Source organism: Tupaia chinensis, unplaced genomic scaffold, assembly GCF_000334495.1.
Source record: "Tupaia chinensis unplaced genomic scaffold, TupChi_1.0 Scaffold000023_1, whole genome shotgun sequence".
NCBI classification, from domain to species: domain Eukaryota; kingdom Metazoa; phylum Chordata; class Mammalia; order Scandentia; family Tupaiidae; genus Tupaia; species Tupaia belangeri.
The window spans coordinates 1,817,183-1,838,724 of record NW_006159453.1 but is presented as its reverse complement, the minus strand read 5'-3'; the positions used below and the strand labels follow the sequence as shown (position 1 = coordinate 1,838,724).

The window sequence follows — 21,542 nt, the reverse complement described above, 5'->3', positions numbered from 1 at the left end:
AGGTTCAAGTCCTCGACCTGATGGCTTAAAACTCATGCTGGGCATGTGTGTGTGCGTGCCCAAAATCTCTAGAGGAGAACAGAGTGAAGGAATTGCTATGTGACCATCCCCCCAAGGAGGTGGTTTCTCACTCTTTGTCTCTCCAGTGAGTGCACATGCCTTATAGCAAAAATCTCTCTAACATATATATACTCTGTTTTGATCAGTGAAGTATAGTGTAGATTAATACAAAGTCCCGGTTCATCTGGAAGATTTTGAGGAGGTGAGGAAGGGAGAGTGGGGAGACTCAGTGAATAAGTAGACCCCACCACCACCACCACCACCAAGGGAAAAAACATGGTAGTGGTGAAAGCAGAGTAGTGGGGAGGAGGGGCTTAAAATATGATTGTGGGGCTGGTGCTATGGCATGGTGGTTAAGACAGCCACATTCCACATGGCTACCCATGCAGCTTAAGTCAGGGACCTGGAAGCTTCAGAAACACACTGGGCATGTGTACATGCATGTCCAAGATCCTAAATGGAAGAAGAGATGGATAAGAGATTGTAACATGACCGTTCCCCCTATGAGGCAATGCCTCTCCCTCTCTTTCTGACTCTGGTGGTTCATGTGCCCAATAGGGGAAAAAATTATTGTGAATAGATCTGTAAAAGAGCATTTCAGGAAAACCATGAAGACCCAAAGTCTGGAAATGGCTTGATGTATTGCAAAGAAGTGAAAGAAGAGTATGGCTGGAGCCAAATGATTGGATAGAATCAAAGGAGATAAGATTGAAGGACGAATGGACAGTTTAGTTTGAAGGTTATAGCATGAGTCTTTGTGAAATAAGTCAATGACTGGGGCTAGAGTTGTAGTTGCAAAAATACTGAAAATTTGACATTTATTTTGGAGGTAGAGCTAACTGATTTGGGAGCAATTGAACTATTTATCTCTCTGATGTATTCAGTTAAAAATAATTGTCCCTGTACTAAAACCAAAGTCAACAAATCATGTTAGTTAATAGAGAATTGTTCTGATGCATGCAGTAACATTGAACTTTATATTATCAACTGGACTGGGGAGAAATATACACATGTTGGAATATTCACTTTGCAAGCTAAATAACATGATTGAATGTGTAAAAGAACTTGAAATAAAAAAAAAATAGGAAAACGTAAAAAAAAAAAAAAAGAAAACATTATTTCCAAAAAAATTAAAGAGAACATAAAGTCAGCAAAGTACAAGTCCAAAAGATCACAACTGTCTCTTCTCAAGGTCTTGCGCTTTCCTTTACATTTATTCCAGTATGACTCCTTGTTTTGATATGCTTGCCAAGTGTTTATTCAGAATGGACGTTGGGATCATTGTACTTGACCTGACCATGTTAGAAACCAAGGAAAGGCTGAATATTGTTATTAGCAGCCCAAGAACCACAGCAAATGGTAGAACCAGACTAAACCAATCCCTGCAAAATGGGCAGCAAAACTGGGGTAGAATAGTCACCAGCAGTTTATAAATAATAACTGGTTGAGGAGTAGTAGCTACAGTACCAAAGGCACATTATTGTCTTCTCTGGAGTGCAGCAAGTGGTAACCTGGCCCACCAAGTTGTATTGGATGTAGTTCAAAGTTATGCTTTGCATATTTCATGACAGAAATTGTAAATGTCAACCATTATGTGGGCCAAAATTTCAGTAATAGCCGTTAAGTGTTTTCTCTCTGCCTATTGTACCATAAGGAAAAAAGAGAAAGCCACATTCTCAACAAAATGTTAGATTTTGCATGCACATGCATGCATGTGCATTTGCACACACACCCACCCACAAAGGAATACGTTCAAAGAGAAGAAAAAATTGTTCCATTTATCTAGGGATTGGCCAATGGATTGATTGTGGTGGAGTGGGGAGGCTTAAAGGAAAGAAGACACCTAGGTTTTTGTTTTGAGGAGTTGGTTGAATGATTGTGCCATTATCTGGTAAAGGGGAAGGTTTGGGGAAGAGAAAATTGGAGGGATTGTGGCTGTTTAGATCAAGACTAGTTGATCTCTGGCCTGGACTAGTTCTAAAGTCCCTTACTGAATTCCCTCCTGACTGGCTTTCCTACTTTTATTCTGTTCATTTCAGTCTTTAGTAAGCTTCCCTCTAGAGGAAAACAATCTAAATCCTTACCATGGCCTTAGAGCCCTGTGTGATCTAGACACTGTTTATTATTTTCTATTTCATGCAACTCTCCAATTTCTGTACTCTTTGTGGCCTACAGTTTTACTTTAAGTAGAACAGATTAGTTCCCACTTTAGGCTGTTGTTCTTATTCCTGCCTGAAACACTTTCCTCAGAGTCGTAGCTGAAATGTCATCTTAGGATCGGCTTTGAGGTACAGCAGTTAAGTACTGCACAGAAAACGTCTTGTCCCATATGGACAACCAGGGTTCAAGTCCTGTCCCCAGTGACTTGAAAAACATGTGGGATGCACACCTGCATGCCCAGGATTCTGAAGAGATGGAGAATTAGAGGAAAAAGATTGCAGCATGACTAGGCCGCATTAGGGGTACTTTCCCTCTTTCTCTTTTAGATGTAAGTGTCCATCTTACATCTAATTATTTTAAAATAATTGTTATTAACTTTATTTTAATTTGACCAGAAAGGGACAGAGTGAGCAAGGCCCAGAGGGTGTTTAGTTGTGATACCCAAGAATTTCATCTTTGTTCTTAATTACTTTCATTAAGTACTCTATTTCATATATGTATGTGAGAAAAGCAAACTCATGAGATGAAAAAACAAAGTAACAACTGAAGTAACAACTGTTAGTGAGGATGTGGAGCAGTTGGAACCCTTGTGCACTGCTGATGGAAGTGCAAAGTGGTGTAACCATTATGGAAAACAAAATGGGATTCCTAAAAATATTAGAAAGACAGTTTCTACACAATCTAGCAATGCCTTTTCTGCACCTTTGAGTGTGTGTGTGTGTGTGTGTGTGTGTGTGGGTTGTGAGAAAAGTCAGAGTGTATTTTTTTCTATGTAAAAATGCATCATGACTTTTCTGACAACCCTATGTGTGTATATATACACACACTCACCTGAAAGGAAGGAAAGAAATGCCTGAAGATACATGTATATATTTGGAACCAGCAGTTGGCTTAATGACTATGTTGTTGGACTCTCATGTAGTCGACCATGGTTTGAGTCCTGGACCTGGTGGCTTAAACTCACACTGGGCACGTGTGCATGCATGTCCAAGATCCTGAGAGGAGAATGGAGGAGAAGGGATTGTGGCATAGCCATCGCCTCTGGGGGGTGATTTCTCACTTTCTGTCTGTCTGTCTGTCTGTCTCTCTGGTGAGCGCATGCACCCTAAAGCAAAAACCTCTAAAAAATATTTGTAGATTCCATCCATGTTGATAGCAGCGCTGTTCACAACAGCCAAGAGATAGAGGTAACCCAAGGTACACCTATGGGTGAATGGATAAAGAAGATGTGATGCACATACCCTAAAATAGTATTTAGGGAAATTCAGACACATACTGCAGTATGGATGAACCTTGAGTACTTTATATTGAGAAATAAGCCAGTCTCACAGAAGACAAATGTTAAATGATTCCAAATATATGAAAAATCTAGAGTGTCAGATTCATAAAAAGTAGGATGGTGTTAGCCAATGGGGGAAGAGGGAAAATGGGAAGTTGCTAATGAGTATAGAAATTCAGTTTTGCAAATTGAAAAAATTCCAAAGATTGGTTACACAAAAATATGAATATATGTAACACTATTGAATGGTATACACTTAATAGCAAAAATGAAAAGTTTTATTGTGTATTGTACCATATTTAAAATACATAAGACCCCAGGGTGTCCAGCAGGTGGCATAGAGGTTAAGGCATTGGATCCCACATGACTGATTCCATGGTTTGAGTCCTGGATCTGGTGGCTTGAAAATCACACCAGGCATGTGCATCTGTGCCCAAAATCCCAAAAGGAGACTAGAGGAGAAGAGACTGTGTTGTATCCATCCCTTGTGGGTAGTGATTTCTTACCCCCAATCCTCTGTCTCTCTTTATTTCTGGCAAGTGCACACAAGATAGCAAAATAAATAGGTGTATGTGTGTGTGTGTGTGTGTAGTTTTGTATGACCCATAAATGATTAATATACAGTAAGAATAAGAATTAACATGGCCTTCATGCTAACAAAGATGTATCAGCTAAGTGTTGACACTGGTTTCTTTCTTTTTTTCTTTCTTTTAGAGGATTTTCTTAAGAGTTATTTTATCTTAACTTTATTTATTTACTTATTTTAATTTGACCAGAGAAGGACAGAATGAGATAGAGAGAAGAGAGGAAGAGGGAAAGTGAGAAAGCAAGCTGCCAGGTCCAGGATTTGAACCATAGTCAGCCCTGTGGGAGTCCAGTGCCCTTAAACACCACGCCACCTGCCAGCCCCTAACACTGGTCTCTTAAAAATGGGCAACTTATTTGATAACCATACCTCGCATTTTACTGATATACTTGAGGTATTGTGTTCCCATTAGTAGTAACTTTTTTCTTTTATCCTTGAAGAAATAATGCTATTCAAGAATATTAGAGATTATGTATTAGATATTATATTTCTGAAATAATCATGGAATTTAAAAGTATTTTATTTTAGATATAGCAATATGTTTCAAAGAGTAGCATTTTAACATTTGACATTTTTCTTTCTAATGAATTGGTTTTTTAAAAAAATTATGAATTTAATTTTATTTATTATTATTATTTTATTCACCAGAGAGAGGGAGAAAGTGAGAAAGCAGAGGCCAGAAGATAGCATAGCAGTTATGTCGCTCGATTCCCACATGGCTGACCACAGTTTGAGTCCCAGACCTGGTGGCTTGCAACTCACATCAGGCGAGTGTGTGTGCATGCCCAAGATCCCCGTAGGAGAATGGAGAAGAGATTGCAGAGTGACTGTCCCCTCTGTGGGGTGATTTTTCACTTTCCCTCTCACCGTCTCTGTCTCTCTCTCTCGTGAGTGCCTGCGCCCTAAGGTAAAAACCTCTTTAAAACAAACAAACAAACAAAACAAAGTGAGAAACCAAACCACCAGTTCTGGGACCCGAATGGCAGTCAGCCATGTGTGGGTCCAACACCTTAACCACCATGCCACCTGCTGGCTCAGATAAATTGGATTTTTAAGAGAATCACTTTGTTTAATTGGCCAGGAAGATCGTTTACATTGCTTTTCTCCTTGTATTGAATTAATAACTATATACTAATAATATCTTTAACATTTTCTGTCATTTTGTTTTTTACCCAGAAACTTACAGACTTTTCCTTTTTTTTTTGCTGAGAATCCAATTTGTGTTTTTGAAAGGCAGAAATACTGTGAAATGTTGAAATAGTTTAAATCATCTAAGACTGAGGCATATATAATGAAACAGCTTGTAGTACTTGTATAGAAAAAGGTTTGTAATTTTTAAAAAATTTGATTCATTTATTATTTCGCTTTTTTTTCTTCTTCCTGTCTTAATCATGATGTACTTTAAAAATATGATACCAGATACTCTTGAATAACACTTTTCAGCTCCTATGGAAGTCAATTTTTAAAGAAATCCTAAGGTACTTAGTTTTTGCTTTGCTTTTCTTTTTCAGGACAGGCACTTGTAGACCACATTGAGACTACAGAACCTGAAGCAGTTAAGAATGTCTCTGCCAAGTCGACAAACTGCTATTGTTAACCCTCCTCCACCAGAGTATATCAATACTAAGAAAAATGGGCGATTGACAAATCAACTGCAGTATCTACAAAAAGTTGTCCTAAAGGCTTTATGGAAGCATAGTTTTTCTTGGCCTTTTCAACAGCCTGTGGATGCTGTGAAACTAAAGTTGCCTGTAAGTATATCTTATGTTAGTTTTAAAAAGGAAAAATCTTGTAAGTCTCTCTCAGGAATAAATAGTCTTGAATATCATAAAATATATTTAATTTAATAGCAAACATTTTGTTTATTCAAAAGAATATGCCAAGGAGTATTTTCTTCCCAGAAAATAAAGCTTATTTTTCTGAGTATTAATATTCCTATTTTAACAGTTTATTATAAATTTTAGTACATATTTTCTTGTATAGCATATGTCACTTGATTTTTTTTTTTTTTGAGAGGTTTTTGCTATAGGGTGCATGCACTAGCCAGAAAGACAGAGACAGAAAGCGAGAAATCACCCTCCAGGGGGGATGGCCACACCACAATCCCTTCTCCATTCTCTCGGAACCATGTGCACACACCCAGCATGAGTTTAAGCTACCAGGTCCGGGACTGAAACCGTGGTCGACTACATGGGAGCCCAGCGACATGACCATTATGGCAACTGCTGGTTCCTTACTTGATTTTTTGATGCAAGGTATTCATAAATGTCACATTCTGTAAGGTCAGCCTCTCACTGACATTTCCTGGCAGATTTAGTTGCATCCCATCCAGAATTCAATCTCAGGTCTTTTTCTTTACTTTTTTTTTTTTTTTTTTTAATTTGCTGTAAGTCTTGTGAACTTGCCAGGGAGACAGAGAGAGAGAGAGAGAGAGAGAGAGACAAGTGAGAAAGCACTCCCTAGTGTCGATGGCCACCTTCTCTATTCTCAGGATTTTGGGCATGTACACACACTGACCTGGCTTGTTTTTCAAACCACAGGGTCCAGGATTTAATCTGTACAGTCAGCCATATGGGATCTAGCTCCCTTAACCACCATGCCACCTTCTGGCCACAACTTTATGTTTTGTGTGAAGAATTTTTTTAGCCATCTAGTTACAGAATGGTTGAGTAATTCGTCATATATCTACTAAACCACAGAGATTGAGTTTAACTCTGAATCTGTCAGGCCATAAATACTAGGTTTCTCCTCATGCCTTCACTTGTTATTTTCTCAGATAGTTCTTAAGTTGTTGTCTTTGTTCATTTTGATTGGCCTTTTTTCCTCTGAAAAATGATGCCATAGCAGTCAGTTTTTTTCCTCATTAGTAAAGCTTCTGATTTCCTAATTGTCTTTTTAAAGGTAATCATTCATTCTCTCAAGTTACTAGTATATAGTTTATGCAATTTTTAATGTACCAATAATTATAGTAAATTTATTCTTACTGAAATTTCAAATTTCTTCTAATGCATAGGATTATTATACCATTATTAAAAACCCCATGGATTTAAATACAATTAAGAAGCGCTTGGAGAATAAGTATTATGTGAAAGCTTCAGAATGTATAGAAGACTTCAATACAATGTTCTCAAATTGTTATTTATACAACAAGGTATATAATCCTTATGTTAATTCTTGCTTATTTTTTGTTATTACATGTAGGGAAGATGTGTGTGTGGGGGGGGTGGATTTTTTATTTCAAGTCATGATTTGGGATATTGTATGTATTTTTTTCCTTTCCTTATTAATTTAGTATTAGCTAGAGGGTATGTGTACTCATGAGAGAGAGAGACTGTTTTTGGTTAACTTCCATGCTCCTTTGACATATTCCCATAAATGTGTATATGTTTGTGGGGGTGTTAGTATTTTGAGTAATTCCTTACTTTTAAAAAAAAATCTTTTTAAAAGAATTATTTTATTTAACCTTATTTATTTATTTTATTTTATTTGACCAGAGAGGGACAGAAACAGAAAGTGAGAAAGCAAGCTACTAGGACTTGAACCATGGTCTGCCATGTGGGAGTCCACTGCTCTTAACCATCACGCCACCTACTGGCCCCTATTTTACATTTTTTTTTTTGAGAGGTTTTTGCTATAGGGCATGTGTGCTTGCCAGACAGACAGAGCCATAGAGACAGAAAGCGAGAAATCACCCCCCCAGAGGGGATGGTCATGCTGCAATCCCTTCTCCGCCATTCTCCTCTCGGGATCTTGGGCACGCACGCACACGCGCCTGGTGTAAGTTTAAGCCACTGGGTCCGGGACTCGAACTGCGGTCGACTACAGGGGAGTTCCGTGACATAGCCATTACGCTAACTGCTGGTCCCTATTTTACATATTTTTAGGGATATAACTTTTTAATTGGATTTTATAAATTTCACAATAATATTTGTTTAATTGATTTGCTAATATCTTTGCCCAAATAAATATTTTTTTAATATTTATTTTATTTATTCATTATTTTAATTTGACCAGTGAGAGAGACACAGAGAGAGAGAGGGAAAGTGAGAGAGCAAACCACTGGGTCCAGGACTTGATCCTTGGTTGGCCATGTGGGAATATCCAGCACCTTAATCACCACACCACCTGCTTGTCCCACTATAATACGTTTTTAAGAAAACGAATTATTAATGATGGCTGGTTTCTGTGAATAAAATATTCAGAATGTTTTCTACGGTATTCTGCCAGTTTAGTTATAAAATGAACAATAAACTGTTAGACATGAATCTCTGTTAAATTTTCCTGAAATGGATTCTCAACTATAACTAAAGAAGCTAAACCAATTGAATAATTACAAATTTTAAAACAAATTGATTTAAAGATCAGATACATTCTTTACTATATCCTAGTAGTAGTAGTTGCATTTATGTGAATGCATTAACAATATGAAACTTAAGTTTAGTATATCTACATATATGCTGGGTTTGTATATTTTGTTTTTCTTCCAATATGGTACTTTTATTTTCCAGAGAACTATATCCTTTTCAAGGTATTTTATAGTCTCTAAGCATTCTAAAGCTTATATCCCATTTAAATAAGAGAAATCTACATATTTGACATTTAGTTTATTGAAAATCACTAGTGACACTGAAATGTGATAAAAATTTTGATTTGATTCCAAAAGTAACAATGTCACCTTTTAAATAGGGTCTTCTTTTTTTTTTTTTAGAGAGGTTTTCGCTATAGGGCGTGTGCGCTCGCCAGACAGACAGAGACAGAAAGCGAGAAATCACCCCCCCCCCAGGGGGGGATGGTCATGCCGCAATCCCTTCTCCTCCATTCTCCTCTCGGGATCTTGGGCATGCACGTACATGCACCCGGCGTGTTTTAAGCCACCGGGTCTGGGACGCGAACAGCGGCTGACTACGTGGGAGTCCAGCAACCTAGCCATTATGCTAACTGCTGGTTCCCTTAAATAGGGTCTTCTAAAAGTTAATGGAAAATGTTTTATGGAAAAATATGCATAAATTTAAAACATTTTTTTGCACAAAAGTAAAGTCACACTTGAATTGCACTTTCCACACACTTTTTGAAATACCCATGTATGGTTAAAATATTTAAAATATTCACCAATGTGAATTTAAAAAAATCAATACCAATGGTAATCAGTCCAACTAGAAACTTCATTTTTAATTTAGTATCAAGTCCAAAAGTTCTTTCTCATTTAATATTTTTAAATGAAGTTGTGTCATTTTTCTTTCTTTTCCTTTTTTTTTTTTTTTTTGAGAGGTTTTTGCTATAGGGCACATGCACTCTCCAGAGAGACAGACAGACAGACAGACAGAAAGCAAGAAATCACCACCCGGGGGGGATGGCCATTCTGCAATCCCTTCTCCTCCATTCTCCTCTCCAGATCTTGGGCACACACGCACACATGCCCGGCGTGAGTTTAAGCCACCGTATCCAGGATTTGAACCATGGTCAACTATGTGGGAGTCCAGCGACACAGCCATTACGCTAACTGCTGGTCCCTAGTTTAGTCATTTTTCTGAGCTATCTAACTTAGAAAAAAATTGTTCTCTGCTTTGGGCTATTGCTTTGTGATTAGTTTTTTTCCTCAGTAAGGAGAAAAAAGCAAAGCAAAAGGAGGGTTCCAGATAGGTAGTTAAGATTTAAAAACTGAGTCAGTGCTGTTGGGGTCCTTTTATCATTAAGTTAATTGAAAACTCAGTCACCCCAAGTTAAACCATGAGCTACTTTGCACTTTTGTTTTTATCTATTTGTGGAAATTCTAACTTCTGATACCTTTTTTATTAGTAGGATCAGTTGGATTGTAATTCTCCAATGCTTAAAAGGCATCTGGGTCCTTTAAAGAATTTGAAGGGGTAGAATGTTATAAGGTTGTAAAATGTGAGTTGCTTCAGTATTTTCTAAATTTAAAATAAGTAAATACTGTCTATTAGTATATGTCATTGCTGTCTGAAGGTAGCCTGCATTAAAGAAATTGGTACAGTGACCATAGTGTGAACCCTTACTGTATGTTAATATGTTTTCTAGCCTGGAGATGACATTGTTCTTATGGCACAAGCTCTAGAGAAGTTGTTTATACAGAAATTATCTCAGATGCCACAAGAAGAGCAAGTTGTGGGTAGTAAGGAAAGAATAAAGAAAGGTAAGCCAGGAAAATGTATTTACTCTGTCTCCTGTGTGTGAGAGAAACAAACTCCTTCGAAGGAGACAGACATCCAGAAGTCCTTCTACATCTTATTGTACAAGTACAAAATGTCCATTTAAACAGCCTGCCAAGCATTAATCACAAGAATGACTATCATGCAAGAGTAGAGGGTTTCACTGATGAAGGCCTTGAAACCAGGCTTCCTGCAGCCTAGTGCCATTCACCTAGTGGGTACCCAGAAACCCACAGCTGTTATTAATATTCTCAGTGGAACTCCTGTCTGTACTATACTGGTAAGAAGGCCCAAATTGTCAAAGTTCTCAGTCTAAAAGTTCCTGCAGCTGAGAATGAAATGTTACTCTTGGGTCTGAAAACTGTCCTTATTTCTTCCTTCCTTCCTTCCTTCTTTCTTTCATGTAATTTGCTATGGAGTGTGTGCCAGAGACAGAGAAAGTGGGAAAGCACCCCATGAGTGGATGACCACACTGCAGTCCCTTCTCCTCCATTCTCCTCTTGGGACTGTGTACACACATGCACACATGCCCAGCATGTTTTTCAAGCCCCAGGTCCAGAATTGAAGCCACACAGTTGGCTGTGTGGGATCCACCGCCTCAACCACCATACCACCAGCTGGCCCAAGATTGTCCTTTTTCTCACTTTTCATAACTCATGAAAAGCTTTAGAAGAAAACATTTTTACAGGCTAATAATCATGTTATTTAAATATGGTTTTTAGATTCATCTTAAGTATTCAAATGAATTTATTATAGAAATTAATCAAGAGTGTCATAGACTAAATGATGGTTTACCTTTGGATCACTCTAACTATGTAATATTGGTTAAGTTCTTTAATCATTCCCTGTTAGTTTTTTTCTATTTTTCCTATTTGTAATTTTTTATTATTTATTTATTTTACATTTTTTCACCGAATATCATCACAGCATACAAAATGTGACTTCCCATCTAGAATACACTATAAAGTGACTTAATCATACATGTTATCAACAAATAATTTTCTGTTTCTTATTTCTTATGTATATATATTTTTTTCTTTCCCCTCTATTTCTTACCCTCTGCCATTTCCCACTTTCCTCCCACACTATCTCTCGTGTCTGCAGTTGCTTTCCATTCCTTTTTAAATTTTTTTCCCAAATTTCTTTGATTCACAAAATATCTTAATTAATCTAAATACCTTCAATAGCAAGTTCCGCTGATGTGTGTATGTGTGTGTGTGTGTGTGTGTGTGTGTATATATATATATATATATATGTGTATATATACACATATATACATATATGTGTATATATACACACACACAGTATAGAATATACTTATACAAACTTACATGGTATAATCTACTACACACTTATGCGAAATGATACAGTGTATATGCTCCTTATGGGACCACCACTGTATACACAGTCTGTCACTTGACTGTATATTGACACCCATTTTCTATGGGGCTAGTTGAACACTTTTTTTATTTGACCAGAGACAGACAGACAGACAGACAGATAGGGAAAGTGAGAAAGCAAGCTGTTGGGTTTGGGACTCAAACCATGGTTGGCCATGTGGGAGTCCAGTGCCTTAACCGCAACACCACCTGCTGGTTCCCACTAACACTTTATTTTTTATTAATGACAGAGGGTACCTTCATGATGGCATGTATGCACTCATATGAGAGAGAGAATCCCCAGTGGGGTCTGGTCACGCTGCTTTCCTTTTTATTTCAAGTTTCTATCCTGTCAAAAGGGCACACATATATATACCTGACATGAAGTAGATGGGGCCAGGGCTCAAACCCCAGGCATGTGGGAATCTAGAGTCATGTGGAATTCATTCTTCTTCCTAAAGCCTAACTGTTGAATTAGATGGCTGGCCTCCAATAACACATTCTTTTTTTTTTCTTTAAGAGAAATTTTTTACTATAGGGTGCATGCACTTACCAGAGAGACAGAAAGCGAGAAACCACTCCCCTGGGGGATGGCCACACCGCTGTCCCTTCTCCTCCATTCTCTTCTCGGGATCTTGGACATGCATGCACATGTACTGGCATGAGTTTTAAGCCACCAGGTCCAGTACTTGAACTGTGGTCAGCCAAGTGGGAGTTGAGTGACACTACTGCTATGCCATCTGCTGGTCCACACTTTTTTGATAACTAATTTGCACCTTTTTTTAGGTGCTCAGGAAACTGCTAAGAGCATAAGTTTTTTACAGACAAAAATTATTTTACTTTGTTGTTTTTCTGTCAATACATTGTAAGGTATTTGGATATCTATCACAGATAAAACACATGCTGTTGGGCTATGATGAAGTATAAATACCCTAGCCCTCAAATGAAATTTACCTTTCAGATAGAAATAAAGCTTTTTTTCACTTAGTTATCCTGATGATCATGCTTGGTCTATTCTCTACAGAATTGCAAATCTTAAAAAAAACAAATAAACTGTTGATAAAAGAGGTCATTCACCTATTTACAATTTTAATAATTTTATTTAACTTTATTTATTTTAATTTGACCACAGAGGGACAGAGCAAGAGAGAGAGGGAGAGAAACCAAGCCGCTAGGTCCGGTACTCAGAACATCTTTAGCCATGTGGGAGTCCAGTGCCCTTAACCACCACACCACCTCCCCCGCCGCCGCCCCCTCAAATGTTTTTTTTTTTTGTTTTTTTTTTTTTTTAATGACAGAGGGTACCTGCATGAAGGCATGTATGCATGCATATGAGAGAGAGAATCCCCAATGGGGATTGTCTTTGGGTTCTGCTGGGAAAATGAAGTCTAAATTCCTGACTGTAATTCTTGGCAATTGGTTCTTGCCCAATTCTCCATTCTTATCCCAAGTTTCTTTCCTAATTCTTTTAAAATTTTTCCCCCACATTTGTCTTGCAATACATTTTTTAAAGAATTACGTTATTTAACTTTATTTATTTATTTTTATTTGACCAGAGAGGGACAGAGAGAGAGAGAGAAAGTGAGAAAGCAAGCTGCCAGGTCCGGGACTTGAACTGTGGTCAGCCATGTTGGGAGTCCAGCACCCATAACCACCAAGCCACCTGCCACCCTCTCTCCACTTTATATGCTGTTCCTTGGCTTGCTACCTCTTACCTTACAGTGACTTTTTTTTTTTTTTTAGGTTTATCGCTTTCTTTCCTGATACCTCACATCACTTGTAATCAACTTCATCACTTTTGTCTTGTGTTTCTTACACTAAATAGCAAGCTCCACAAAGTCAGAAACCATTATTTTTGTGCTCCAGCAACTAGAGTGGCATGCAATAAATATTTATTATGTTATCCTTATATAGCAAGTACTACCCTAGGTCCAAGAGATATATGAATGAATGAAAAAAGTCTCCTTACCCATAAAGGGTTTTTTATTCTAGTTTGTCTTTTGTCTATATGGGCATAAAGCAAATCTAAGTGTTTTTCACTGTACTTAATTGTTTAGCTCCTGAGCTCAAAGAACATTTGGAGTATCAGAGGATATGAGGTTATCTGAATCTATTTGATCCCTGAGTTTTAGTTAGTGAATAGTAAGGACACTCAGATATGAAAATGTCTACCTGATCTTGAAGTATATCCAAATCTGTTTAGTTCTTGAACTTGTTTATCAAGAATGGGAGAGCCAAGGGTACCTATATGTTGTAAGTGGGGGGAAAGGCAGAATAAGAGAGCTAGAGAATGATAGGGATAAAGGCAGAGGATTGGTTTAATATAGGGTGGTTGAAAAGGTGATCTTAGAGTAAGCCTGGAGTGAGCTATTTGAGGATATCTTCTTCCAGGCAAAGCGTAGTATTTGTGGCCACCACACCTGAGAACAGCAAGGCCAGAAGTGAGAGTGAGTAAGGGAGAAAGAAAGCCATAGGAAGTGAGGTTGGAAAGAGGGCAGAGGTAGGTGGAAGAAGCAAGTCAGTCATAGAGATTCTTTTGTGCCATTGTGAGAACTTGGGCTTCTACTTGAAGAGAAAATTGGAAGCCATTAGAGGACATAGATCAGAATTGTTATAACCTGATTTACATTTTTTGTTTATCGTTTGTCTTTGTTTTTGCCACATGGCTCATACATGTGAGCAAGAGCTAACGGGGTTTGCTGGAATTGGATGCTGGATTAAGAGGCAGTGGTGTCAAAGGTGACTCCAAGGCTTTTGACCTGAGCGATTAGAAGAATGAAATTGCTCTGATGGAAGAATGGGCTTTTGAAAGAATCGATTTCAGAGGGATGAGATCCAAATGTCTTAAGTCATCGCATTCTGTGGAAACACACAGAGCAGAACATGCACTTTTTTTTCCCCCAGAATTATCTAATGATATAAGGATGTATCAATAAGAGAATCATATTCAAATCTTTTGTTTGAAGTCCTTGGGTATTTATGCATAGCATTCTGAAGCCCTCACATAGTACTGCACATCTTGTCTCCAGGGTGTCTTACATTTTGCTCAGATTCACAGCTCCTGAAGCTACCACAGCATTCTATTTGTCAAAATGTAAGCACGTTTTTTTTTTGGTTTTGGTTTTTTTTGAAGAAAGTTGACAAAGGTACCATGAATAATAGGTTTTTAATTTCCCAGTATAGTATCTAAATTGGTTTATTATTGTCAGCAATAGTGTCTGTGAGAGGGGAAATACTGTGTTTATTGCCAAAAAGCTGAAGTAAATGAATTAAAATAAAACATTAAGAGAGAAAATGATGTTTTTCAACTTTACTCGATAAAATATTTGACTCTGGTTCACACTTTACCAGGCATTCAGCAGAATGTAGGAGTTTCTTTGGTTAAAGACAAACCATCCCCTAACGAAACAGAAAAAGTATTTAAGCAGCAAGCAGTTCCCTCTGTATTTTCTGAGACATCTGTTTCTCCCTTAAATATGGCACAAGGAGTTCTGCTCAACTCTACCTCACAAACTGTGGCCCAGGTAAATTTATTGTCATTTCTAAATCATTTGTTTTTGAAGTATCTTAATTTAACTTTGGATGTTGTAAAATCTATACTTTAGTGTTTTGAAAGATAGACTTCACTAGACTACGTAAGTCATACTATTTCTGGTTTTCTGTGCATACTGTGAATAGATACCTCTGCATAAATTTTAGAGATGTCTCAGGTAGAACTTGAACTTTTTAGTATCTTTTTTATTTTTAAGAGGATTTTGCCTTAGGGCATGTGTGCTGGATGGAGAAAGTGAAACAAAGACGGTGGGAGAGAGAGTGAAAAATTACCGCCTGGTGGGGATGGCTATGCCTCAGTCCCTTCCCTGGTCTCCTGGGATCTGTGCCCACCGTGATTTTCAAGTCACTGGGTCTGGGTCTCCAACTGCGGTCAGCCATGTAGGAGTCCAGTGATGTAACTGCTGTGCCATCTGCTGGCCCCAACTTTTTAATACCTTGATAATATTATCAGACGATGTCCACCTAGAATTTCCTTTTTAAAATTATTTATATTCTGACTGATTTCAGGTTTTCAGAAACTTTTTTGAATAACCATGACTTTGAGGGAAAAAAAACTAGAAATATTTATTTTGCCTATAAAGGGAAAAATAAACCCTACTAACATTTAGTATATGAAATATCAACAGTATTTGAAAATTATCTATATGTAAATATTTGATTATCTCTATCTTTTAAACATTTTTCTGCTGGGCAAATGTGCGCACCAGGAACAGAGAGAGAGAGAGAGGTAGTGAGAGAGCACCTGCCGTGGGAAAGGCCGTACCTCAGTCTCTTATCTGTTCTCTTAAGATTTTTGGGCATACACGCATATGAATCTGGTGGTTTTTCAAGCAGCTGGGTCCAAGATTCAAACCACACAGTCTGCCATGTGGAATTCAGACACCTTAACCACCATGCTGCTAGCTGTCTCTCTCTCTCTTCTTTTTCTTTACCTGAGAAAGGAAATAATTTTTAAAATGGAAATCTACTGCTCTTGGTATTACCTTAAGTACATTTCTTTGTTGTTCAATTGGTTTGTTTTAGGTTACAAGAGGTGTGAAGAGGAAAGCAGATACAACAACTCCTACAACTTCAGTAGTTAAAGCAAGCAGCGAATCTTCCCCACCACTTACGGAAGACAAATCACTAAGAATGCCACCTATAAAAGAAGATGTGCTGAATAACGTTTTGCCAGATTCTCAGCAACAATCTAAAGTTCTGAGAAGTGTTAAAGAAAACGAACAATTAAGACACTGTAATGAGATTCTGAAAGAAATGCTTGCAAAGAAACATTTGTCATATGCGTGGCCCTTTTATAATCCTGTTGATGTTAATGCTCTGGGACTTCATAACTACTATGACATTGTCAAAAATCCAATGGATCTTGGAACTATTAAGGTAAATGCTTCTTTAATAGGAGGAACTTCTTTTCTTGGTTATAAAAGTAATTCATCCTTGCAAGGAAATTTTTAAAAATCCAGAAAAAGATGAATATCAGAGTCACCAAAGTCACAGCACATCGAATGAATCACTGGAATTTTTTTTTTCTTTTCTTTTTTTCTTTTTTTTTTTTTTGGGGAGGTTTTTGCTATAGGGCACGTGCCCTCGCCAGACAGACAGAGAGAGACATAGAGACAGAAAGCGAGAAATCACTCCCCAGGGGGGATGGCCACGCCACAATCCCTTCTCCTCCATTCTCCTCTCGGGATCTTGGGCACACATGCACGTGCACCTGGCGTGAGTTTTTTTTTTTTTTTTTTCCTTGGGGAGATTTTCACTGTAGGGCGCGTGGGCTCGCCAGACAGACAGAGAGAGACATAGAGACAGAAAGCGAGAAATCACCCCCCAGGGGGGATGGTCACGCCGCAATCCCTTCTCCTCCATTCTCCTCTTGGGATCTTGGGCACGCACGCACACGCGCCCGGCGTGAGTTTTAAGCCACCGGGTCCGGGACATGAACCGCGGTCGACTACGTGGGAGTCCAGCGACATAGCCATTACAGTAACTGCTGGTTCCCTGGAATATTTTGAAACTTTTTTTTCCCTAGACACATCCGTGGTTCTTCACCACAGTGTTTAAGTTACAGTATGAAATATAATGTGAACCCTGAGTTTTCCCTTACTGTATTGTGGACACTATCTTGCTACATATTCTTCTAGAATGTTTTTATTAGGCTCTGCCATGTTAATGCATGCTGGTAAGATGCTGCAGTTCTATAGGCTGTGGGCACTCAGGAGGCCTGGATTTGGTTCCCAGCCTACCCGAAAGAGCTAAGTGTGGTGGTGCACACCTGTAGTCCCACTTACTGGAGAGTTGGAGACAGGAGGATGATGATAGAGCCCAGTAGTCTATAGGATTTTCTTGCTACTTTTTTTTTTTTCTTCCTTTTATAGTGACTAACTGGCTACTCTACTTCACTCTTCTCTCCATAGTCCATGCAGCCACATAAAATGTAACCCAGGCTCATATTTCTGTTCCATTTTTAATATCTTTTCATTTTCAGAGTAATGTTTGTATAACTCTGTCACACAGACATTCAAGGTTGGCTTAAGGAGATTTTTCTTTCACCACTCTCCTATTATCAGTCTTGCCTACAGACGATTATCTGCAAATGCTTTGTCTTCCTGCTTTTGTGATTTTGTTCCCGATCTTCTCTTGAAATGCTCTCCTTTATCTCTACTTGTCAAAAGTCCTTGGATTTTTTTTAAAGAATTATTTAACTTTATTTATTTACTTATTTTTAATTTGATCATAGAGGGACAAAGCAAGAGCGAGAGAGTGAGGGACAGAGAAGTGGGGGGGAGAGAGAGAAAGCAAGCTGCCGGGTCTGGAACTTAAGCCACAATCGGCCATGTGGTAGTCCAGGACCCTTAACCACCACTCCACCTGCTGGAATCAAGTCATTAATTTTTATCAAAGTCTAAAAAAATATGAAATGAACAAGTACAAACAATAGACTCAACATTTGTCAAATCTGGATATGGGTAACTATTGGTAACTGTATGGTAGCTTTCTGTACTCTCCATGTCTGGATTATTCTATAATAAAAACATCTAAGATAGATGTTCAAATAATTATTGAATTGAATTATATTGGTTGTGACTCCTATAATTTTTTTCTTACTTTAGAGGAAAATGGACAATCAAGAATACAAAGATGCATATGAATTTGCTGCTGATGTTAGATTAATGTTCATGAATTGCTACAAATATAACCCTCCAGATCATGAAGTGGTGTCAATGGCAAGAATGCTTCAAGTGAGTTGTCACTTGTCCTCTGCAAGTGTTTTTCCTCTGAAAATGGTTCAAAAATGTTATAACTCAAGAGATAAAGAGTAATATCCATACCCCTAAGTAGTGCAATGCAACTTACAAATTGTACTTTTAAAACTGTGGCAATTGCTTGCTTTTGAGTCACTGTGTCGTTTAGTAGAAAATTTGTTAACTAAGCTGCACTGTGTGCAGAGGAAACAAGAAATAGTGAAGAGAAGACTATAGACATCTGAGATGAGGTTAACTGGAGCTCACATCCCACTAAGGAGAAAGTCCAAGGACTTTCAAGACTGAGCCACTGGGAGGTAGTAGATTGATGTACCTACCACAGGGCTCTTGAAAGAAGATGCCTATATACCTTGAGAGGTCTTTATTGCCTGGAAAAATGAAGAGGATACACTCAGGTTGATAGAAAAGCATGAGTGTTAGGTTTTGTTTGCTGTATCTTAGAGTAGAAATGAATTCTGATCAAAAGATGACACTGAACTATACTTTCTGTTAAAAGGCGTTATTGCTGCATTGTCAGAAATGCAGAAACTTAGTTTAATTTCCCATTATAGGATGTTTTTGAAATGCATTTTGCAAAGATTCCAGATGAACCTGTTGAGAGTATGCCTGTGAGTTACATGAAAACAGATCCTCCAAAAATCCTTGATAGAGGAAGCGATAGTGAAGCTTCTTCTGAAGATAACTCTTCTGATGATTCTGAAGATGAACGAGTCCAGCGTCTTGCAAAGCTTCAGGAACAGGTAGTTGATCATATTGATACATTTTTATTATTCTTTGAGCTTTGATTGGGAAAGAATTCTTTCTATGGGTCAGCTGGTGGTGTGGTGGTTAAGGTGGATGGATCCCACATGGCCAACTGCTGGTTTGAGTTCTTGATACAGTGGCTTGAAAAACATTCTAGGTGTATGTGTGCGTGCCAAAAATCCCTAAAAGGGAACAGAGAGAAGGGATTGGAGCTTGGCCATCTCCCCTAGGGGTGATTTCTCGCCCTCACCCCCACCCCAATCTTTCTCTCTCTGGGGAGCGTACATGCCCTATAGCAAAACATTTAAAAAAGAAAACTCTTTTTGTAAATTTAAAAGCTGTTTCATTTAGCAACTGTGGCTTTATTTACCTATTGGAATATTTATACTGTTTAGTAGTCTTTTCTACTCAAATATATATATTAAAATTATTTTTATAAAGCTGTTATTTGTATTACTGATCACAAGTGATTGATTCTTGTTGTAATGACTTATAATGTAATGTGAGATGTTTAGTGGATGAGATCTTATTTAACATTTGCTGCCATTTGTGATCAAAGGTTAACCTGCTCTGAATTCAAGCCTGAAAAATCAATGATTAAAACCTTAAGACCATGCTGGTTCTGTGGCCTGGTGGTTAAGGTAGCAGGATCCCACATGGCCAGCTGTGCAGTTTGAATAGTGGACCTGGCAGCATGAAAATCTCAACCGGATGGAGAAATGGAGGAGAAGGGGTAGTGACATGTCCATGCCCTGTTGAGGGACACTTTCTCCCTCTCCCTCTGACTCTGTCTGTCTGGTGAGCACGTGTGTCCTGGCAAATTAAAACATTAACAAATATTAAGAACACCTGGAAATGTCAATTATTATTTGCTTTTTTTTTACACTAACTGCTGGTTCCCAATTATTATTTGATTTTTGATGAATGTTTAAGCTCATAGGTTAAGTACATTTTAGTGTTTTTGTGTAAAGTATGCTCTTTAAAACAATGAACTTGTGAAATGAATTTAAAAATCTGAAAGAAAGGTAATATGAAGTGAATTTCACAATGGGTGCTCTTGACTTTGGAGTACCTTAATTTTTTTCTAGTGTCTTCAATTATACCATGAATATTTAAAGCTTTTTTTTTTTTTGCCTTATCAGCTTAAAGCTGTTCATCAACAGCTACAGGTTCTGTCCCAAGTTCCTTTCCGTAAACTAAAGAAAAAGAATGAGAAATCTAAAAGGGAAAAGAAAAAAGCAAAGGTTACTAACAGAGATGACAATCCAAGGAAAAAGGCTAAACAAATGAAACTAAAGGAAAAGCCCCAGAGCAAGTAAGTTTCTTTTATGGTGGCTTATTATAAAACATAGTTATATCATCCAAATTAAATTTGACTAAACTAAATTTTTGTTATAGTCAACCAAAAAAGAGGAAACAGCAGGTCTTTGCTCTGAAATCTGATGAAGATAATGCCAAACCCATGAACTATGATGAGAAAAGGAAGTTAAGTTTGGATATAAACAAACTCCCTGGGGATAAACTTGGGCGAGTAGTTCATATAATACAATCAAGAGAACCTTCCCTGAGAAATTCCAATCCTGATGAGATAGAGATAGACTTTGAAACATTGAAAGCATCAACACTAAGAGAACTAGAAAAATATGTTGCAGCATGTCTAAGAAAAAGACCACTAAAACCCTTTGGTACGTATTTCTGTAGATAATGAAAATCATTCTGGCATTCATGTCAATTTTTGGTTATACTTAACTTGTTTTCCTTCTGTATCACACAGCTAAAAAAATAATGAAGTCGAAAGAAGAACTTAATTTACTGAAAAGACAGGAGTTGGAAAAGCGGTTATTGGATGTCAATAATCAGTTAAATTCCAGAAAGCGCCAAACAAAATGTAGGTAATATTTTTTTGGCAGGGGAGGGAGGGGGGATTTTTTTATTGCTTAGAGAGCATGTGCATTTGCGAGAGAGAGAGAGACAGAAAGAGACAGACAGAGAAAGAGATGATACCTCTCAACAGGGCATGGGCATGCCCAGATCCCTTCTCCATTTCCCTATCTTGTCAGGATTTTGAGCACAGGTACACATGTACCTGAAGTGTTTTTTAACCTGCTGGGGCAAGATTCAAATAGTAACAGAACCAGCAGATGCTGTAATAGTTACACTGCTGGACTCCCATATAGTCAACCACTGTTAGAGTCCCAGACCCAGTGGCTCAAAGCTCACACTGGGTATGTGTGCACGTGTGCCCAAAATCCTGAGAGGAGAATGGTGGAGAAGAGATTGTGGTATGGCCATTTCCCCTGGGGGGGTGATTTTTCACTTTCTGTTTCTTTGTCTCTCTCTGCCTCCCCAGAG

At 38.0% G+C, this 21,542-nt stretch overlaps 1 protein-coding gene across 3 annotated transcripts in view; it reads left to right on the top strand.

Moving 5' to 3' along the window:
• Nucleotides 1-5,294: 5,294 nt before the first annotated feature.
• The window catches only part of BRDT (bromodomain testis associated), a 52,657-nt gene continuing 36,409 nt past the window's right edge, over nt 5,295-21,542 (top strand). For 2 of the 3 annotated variants that reach the window (XM_006140156.1, XM_027770487.1), the window contains exons 1-11: nt 5,295-5,409; nt 5,597-5,836; nt 7,099-7,236; nt 10,122-10,236; nt 14,983-15,155; nt 16,210-16,563; nt 18,294-18,422; nt 18,998-19,186; nt 20,333-20,505; nt 20,589-20,875; nt 20,965-21,078. In XM_006140156.1, the coding sequence (XP_006140218.1) occupies nt 5,648-5,836; nt 7,099-7,236; nt 10,122-10,236; nt 14,983-15,155; nt 16,210-16,563; nt 18,294-18,422; nt 18,998-19,186; nt 20,333-20,505; nt 20,589-20,875; nt 20,965-21,078 (1,861 nt within the window). In that variant the 5' untranslated portion in view covers nt 5,295-5,409; nt 5,597-5,647. The remainder of the gene's footprint in view (nt 5,410-5,596; nt 5,837-7,098; nt 7,237-10,121; nt 10,237-14,982; nt 15,156-16,209; nt 16,564-18,293; nt 18,423-18,997; nt 19,187-20,332; nt 20,506-20,588; nt 20,876-20,964; nt 21,079-21,542) is intronic. The other variant, XM_027770497.1, reaches the window with a different exon arrangement.